The sequence below is a fragment of the Manis javanica genome, chromosome 6, assembly GCF_040802235.1.
Source record: "Manis javanica isolate MJ-LG chromosome 6, MJ_LKY, whole genome shotgun sequence".
NCBI lineage: Eukaryota > Metazoa > Chordata > Mammalia > Pholidota > Manidae > Manis > Manis javanica.
The window spans coordinates 36,476,749-36,483,255 of record NC_133161.1 but is presented as its reverse complement, the minus strand read 5'-3'; the positions used below and the strand labels follow the sequence as shown (position 1 = coordinate 36,483,255).

Below are 6,507 nucleotides of genomic sequence, written 5' to 3'. Positions count from 1 at the left end.
CTGTTTTGTATTGGGTTTTCTAATGCAAAGAAATTTTGATGGTTTAGCTTGTTACAATTCACTCTGGTTATGCCAATTAATGGTTAGCCACACAGGGAAAGGTTACCTTCTTTACTGATACGAACCAGTACTATTACCTTCTCAATCTTTATTGTCTATGGCACAAATAAGCTTTGTACAGAGAAACCAAGTGCATCAACCAAGGCTTAACAATAACAACAAAACAGTCTATCTCGATATCTGGGATCTATCAACAAAGAGGTCTAAGAGATTTATGCAGCTTCTGTACTAGGTAAAGGAACAATGATAACAGGAATAAAGACAGAAATATTAAGATTAATCAGGTAATTTTATTTAATATTTATCATTCAGCAGCAACCAACAGGAACATTTGAGCTAACACAATCCCTTAAAATGTTCTGCTATATAGCTGCTGCAGAAATACACACACATGATAATTCAACTGTTCATTGCCAATTTTTTTTTTAAAAAGTGGCTTCAAGAGCAAATAACACTGATTTATACTGTGCCCAAGCACTAGTCAACAAATCTATTAAATTACAGAGGAAAAGGAAGTCAAAGAAGCTTTGTTATCTTACGCATGTAAATGGAAGGCTTTACTTCTTTAAAGCAACCAGAAATATGGAGCTTCCTATGTATGTATGTATGTGTGTGTGTGTATATATATATATATATGTATATGTATATATATATGTATATGTATATATATGTATATACATATATATTAAGGATGTGATTACAAACACAGTGTTATCATCAAAAGCAAAAGCTAGTTCAAGAAATTTCTGACTGCAAAACTTGCAAGATACAAAGCTAAAATTCATATGTTCCTTTTCTCAATTATGAATACTTTCACTAAACATAAATATTTTAACATATATTAATTTTTCTGACATTCAAAACTGTAAAGTCAATATGGCAGAATTATTGTTAAAAGCACATATGTACAAATATTCTTTTTCCATACATAAAGTATTTGGCATAATTATAACAATCACTCAGCATCCACAACTGTTTGCTTTTATTTTTACTTTTTTTTTACACATAATGGTATCTCTTATTAAAATTAACCAGTTATGTACAAAAATACTTGAACATTTATTATAGAAAACCTCTATAACCAGCCTCAACAGCATATACCTGCTGAATGGTTTCATTAAGAGAATATAAAAAAGTGGTCACTGCCTTCCAGGTAAGCTAACAACAAAAACAAACACAGTTAAACTAAAATGAGCTTCCCAACAAAAGAGGGAAAATATTTAACAATATGATTCAAAATACAGTTCCTATCTATTGTCAGTTGAGTGTTATAAACAGTCAGCAAAATGAAAAACAAAGATACAAAATACATTACTACATACAAGGTGCATTTCACACGCCTACAACTGTGGCACCAGCATCTCTATCTAAATCTAAGATGCTATGTCGCAATGTTCAAGCCAGAGCAGGCTACAGCCATCATCCTTCAACAAAGAGACAACAGATCAGCTAAGAAGACAAGCTCCACTAGTAAGAATGGAGAGTTTGAGGAATTTTTTTACTTTGTGCAGGATTGAAAGTTAATGCCCTTGCCTTTTGAAAGTCCTTTTGCCATTTAATCATGCTAATATATTTCTCTAAGGTTTTTTTTCTCCCTTTACGCTATTGATTTAATACTGTCCTGTATTGATTCCTGAATTCTTGTTAATGGGACACATTAATTTGTGCCTATTTAATACATGAACGTCTGCTCCTTCAACGACACATTTTGCAGAGGAAATTATAGAGTAAGGAAGCACGAGATTCAAGTAAACATTTTTCCTGGGGTCTTTTGCTTAATCTAGCTGATTGGAACTCTGAAAGTAAATTGCACCTTGAAATGAAATACAGTAGATACCATTACTAACCAAATTCACAAAGTGTTAAGAATGTAGACGGCTGTCAAATGTCAAAAGCAACCTTAAGAAGTGGTTTGTTTCAAGAACACCACAACTTCCAGTCCCAATGCTTGCAACCCTTTAAGTATTATTGTCTAAGTAGCTTGCTTTAACTTTAAACTCTGATGATGTGCATTGATCAGTCTGCTCATGCAGAGAGCCAGAAACCTCACCTTATTTACAGAAGTCTCTTTTAGTAAGGGCCATTGTGTTAGGATATGCATTGACTTAATAAGCTTTCTCGCAGTATCAAGTATTCAGTAAAAAGTATACAACATCACACGTCGTATTGTTTGACAATACTGTACTGGTTTTAAGATTAAACTATATAAAAAAAGTGAACATAAAAAGATACAAAAGAGGTCTTTATCACTATTTACCACTTTCAAATGAGAGACGTTTTAATGAAATTCAGCTATACCTCATGGAACATCTGGCGTTTTAGTCAGTAACTTTTAATATTGTGCAACATATTAATAAGCAAGTTTTAATTCTGTTCACCGAAGGACAAATCTGAGTAAGTTATTAAAGTGCCTACACTAATGTCTTCTCATCATACTTCTTACTCTCTTGTAAACGGCAGAGAATTCATCGCGGATCAGTATCAAAGTGCCTATAACTGAGAGACTTTCCGGGGCAGGGGCCGGGGCCGCGGGGGCTCGGTCCTCCGGGTCCCGTTCTCCAGGAGGCCGGGGCGCGCCAGGGGCTTGGGGGGCAAGGCGGGCGGCTCGGCGGCGGCGGGGACGGACAGGCTGTGAGGCAGCGGGGCGGGGCGCCGCAGGGTCCGCTCGTACACGCTGTAGGGCGGCGGCGTCCTGCTGTCCCTGCGCGCCGGCTCCTCCGGCCCGCTGGGGCTCGGCCCCGCCGCCGGCTCGCTCACCTGATTCTCGAAGCCTGAGGTTTCCGACGTGCTGCACCGGCTGAGGGAGGAAATCCCGCTGCTGTAGCTGCCCGACAACACGGGGGAGTTGGAGACCAGTCCTGGGGAGTGATACTCCACCGGAGAGGGCGTGAAAGACTGCAAGGAGCACTGCGCGAGTGGGAGGGAGGGAAGCCAGGTCACGCACGTTATGGGCGGAACTGCGGCCCCTGTGCCCCGCCGGACCCACACCCTGAAGCCCGCACCCCAGTACCTCGGAGTGTGACTCCATTTGGAGACAGGGCCCTGAAAGAGGCGGTTGTTACGAGGCCTTAGCGTGGGCCCTAATCCGACCTAAAGGCTGCTCTTCCAAGAAGAGGAAATTTGGACGCAGATACTAAGGTGCGTGCACACAGAGAGAAGAGCAGAAGGTGGCCTTCTGTAAGCCAAGGAGACAAGCCTCAGGAGAAACAAAGCCTGGCTTGGACTGGAAGCCTCCAGAACAATGAGAAAATATATTTCTGTTGTTTAAGCCATCCAGTCCGCAGTATTTTGTTGTGACAGTTCTGTTGGACTAATGCAAACACCCAGACAGAAATCTGAGTGTTGTCATTCTCAGCACTGAAAACATACATCAGGCATCTATCTGCCAAGTCCACCAGCGAAAATAAGGAGTATAGAGGAGAAACGAAATCAGGAAGAAAATTCAGAGGCATATAATTAGTCCCATGGTTTGAAAGATATGGGAACTGGCAAACAAAAAAATAGTCTTTGGAGGTACCATTTCCCCTTTCTAGCTCAGCAGGGCAAGAGCCAGAACTGGGACAGGACGCAGTGCAGCTCGCCGTGTGCATGGGCCTCGCACTGGAGGAGGGAGAGGCCTGTAGGTCTGCATTGCAGGCTTCTGTCTCCCCTACAGACTCCGCAGCCCTCAGGGTTTTAAAAACATTGCAGATGAAATAGCTACTAATTTTTAAAATTGGGATTATTTCCCCTAAAACTCCAGATTTCTGGCACTTCATAAAGAAGTGGAAGTTCTAGCAACAATGGATCACTTTTTCTCAATGGAGATCATCTTCTGAAGCTGAGCAGGGCCTGCCCCTTTAGATGGGGCATGGAGGTTTCAGTTTACCCAAGTCCCCACTACCCCACATTGTGCTTAACCAGCTTCACTCATTTATGTTAGCTCCCTAACTGCACTAACATCTGAATTAGCTACTTTGCTAACCGGTGTCCTAAGGAAAATGAATCCTAAGAGATACTCTGTGAAAAGAGGCTTCCTCCTCTGCACCATGCTGCATACTCTGTACTCCTTGAGCACATTCAAAGCATATTGCCATGTTAAAAGTCTTATAATAAAGAAACCTAAAGGTCTTTGTTCAGCCCAGTGTATTCTACACATCTGACCATAGACCATTTTTTCATTTATCACATAAGAAGCCTGTAAAATTACTGTTCCATGGAACACACTTTGAGAAATGTTAGCCAAGACGAAGTTTGCCTTGCTCTCTTTTTTAAAACAAAATATTGCTGGCAGACACACATCCTTTTAAGTAGCAGGAGTCTAAAATTAAGCTTGGCCAATTAAGAGATCCAAATTCACAGCTGTTTCTGTCAGTGGAAGCAGACCCCAAGTTCAAAATGAGGCAGGTAAGCTTGCTCTTCTCCACACAGTCAGCACCGTCATTTAATTGCTGAAAACACTTCTATCAGCTAAGGCAACAAACTGCATCCTTAGCACAGTAGAGCTAGTAATTTGGTAGCAGTGTGCCCTCTAACGTAACTCAGCAGTTACAACACAAATGTTCCGTCCATCTTCTCTTTAAAACCCATTTGTAAAAATAGGGCTAATAGGCTGCATACATATGGCCAATAAGAACATACGCAGGTCTGTAGAGCAACAGTATGCCAACCCTGTGAAATGGGACTTTATGGTAGCTACTTAAATATTTTCATCCCTTCAGTTCTTTTTATTTTTAAAGAATCTCGAAGGCTTCTTATCATGTTACTACTCTGCAAAATCAAGTTGAAAAAAGGCAGATGTTAATTTTGTATCACTGTGGGAGCTCTTCGCCAGAAACACCACATTGCTTTCCTTCCTGTCACATCAGGATGGCAGTCTAGGGCTTCCAGAGCAAATGCAGTCCCACATACTTCATGATTAACGGCTGCATTGCAGAATGACAACAAAACTAGCATATAATTTCCACTCACCAGCAAATTTCTACATCAGAAGTACTGGCAATGCAAATGAAATCACACATTTTTGTAATTTTTTCCATTTCTTTGGTTTTATTTCCCAGATTCTCAGTTTCTATCAGCAACTATCCTTAGCACCACAGATGCATCAGATCACGACCTGCTCCTGTGTGTTTGTAGAAGCTAATTTGTCTTTTTCTTTTACATTAGCTAGAAATATCACAACAACAAAAAGCCTATAAATCCTAAGTCACTCAGGTACAAAATCATTCTTTCAATACTCACTTCAACCTTATATTTGCCTCTGGTGTAGCAGCTCTGAACACCGACCTCTATATGTATTGACAATCCTTTCAGCCAGTCTGATTCAATTTGGATAGAGACTAAATATTATTCTTTACCTTCATGAGGGATTTTGTATGTTTAGAGATGTTAAATAGCCAATGTCTACATAACAACTCAAACATCTCACCTTTAAAGCCTCCAGTTTGGTCCCCAGAAATTTTTAATGCATTTTACTGTCTTCTTTTTCATTATCAAGTATGTATAACTAACATAAACAAGAGTATTGGCATAAAATATTAGAGAAAAAGCTTTGTCAAAATAGATGAGGCTGATGATAAAGGCAAAAAGACACAGGGGAATATTTAGCAGATCTTGATTCTTGATGTTTTTCAAATGTTGTTTTGTTTTGTTGATGTCCCTTAAACCAAAAGACCCAGCAGAAAATGTCCTGTGAGATTACTGGGGACCAATATCTTTCCCAATTCAGTGTCTATAGTCAGTGTACTCTCACTGCCACCATTTGGAGAATGAGGTTAATAATTTGACAAGAAAGGGCTGCATTCACAGCCTGGGCTCCCCAAAGGGAAAGCCCAGGGCTTTTTCTTACCCATGTGCCTCTACCTCTTCTTCATATGTTCTTTGCCTCATCTGTGCAAATGCAAGCCCCTCATTAAAGGACCAGGGATGAGGCTTAAGGAAAAAAGGAATGAAAGGCACTTGGGACCAGTCTCTAGCCTCAGTCAGTGTAAGAGTCTGTACCTTCAATGGAGATCGCCCAGCAGGCGAGGGGGACACCGATGCTGTGTGTCTTGCTGGTGAAGCTGTAAATACACAGAGATCATTTCAGTTCAGGGAAGCCAGGTAGTTGCCTATTTGCAAATGCCCTGTGTATGTATAAATTTGTATAGATGAACCAGTGCACCTCCTGGGCGAGGAGATGGGGGGAATAAATGATGCCTGTGCAAAACAAAGGATGGCAGCACCAAGACATGGGGTGATAAGGAAAAGTCACCACTGCATACATGACAGTGTAACCAAAGTGACAGGGCCCCAAACTGGTCTACTGTCCCTTCCATTTCCCCAAATTCTAGATGCTTCTCTGCTGCTTGATCTATTTCAAAAGGTGCTTTTAGGTATGAGGTGCCAGGGGCCAGTCTTTGAAAACAGCTACTGACTTTGGCCTGAGGGTCACCTGGGCAGCTTAGAATAGGTCCATGGGGTTATACT

The 6,507-nt window shown here is 40.9% G+C and overlaps 1 protein-coding gene across 3 annotated transcripts in view; it reads right to left on the bottom strand.

Moving 5' to 3' along the window:
• Positions 1 to 330: 330 nt before the first annotated feature.
• Positions 331 to 6,507, bottom strand: part of DOCK4 (dedicator of cytokinesis 4) — a 401,868-nt gene continuing 395,691 nt past the window's right edge. For all 3 annotated transcript variants that reach the window (XM_037027398.2, XM_037027395.2, XM_037027396.2), the window contains 2 exons: positions 6,040 to 6,101; positions 331 to 2,967 (listed from right to left, as the gene is read on the bottom strand). In XM_037027398.2, coding sequence (XP_036883293.1) covers positions 2,551 to 2,967; positions 6,040 to 6,101 — 479 coding nt within the window. In that variant the 3' untranslated portion in view covers positions 331 to 2,550. The remainder of the gene's footprint in view (positions 2,968 to 6,039; positions 6,102 to 6,507) is intronic.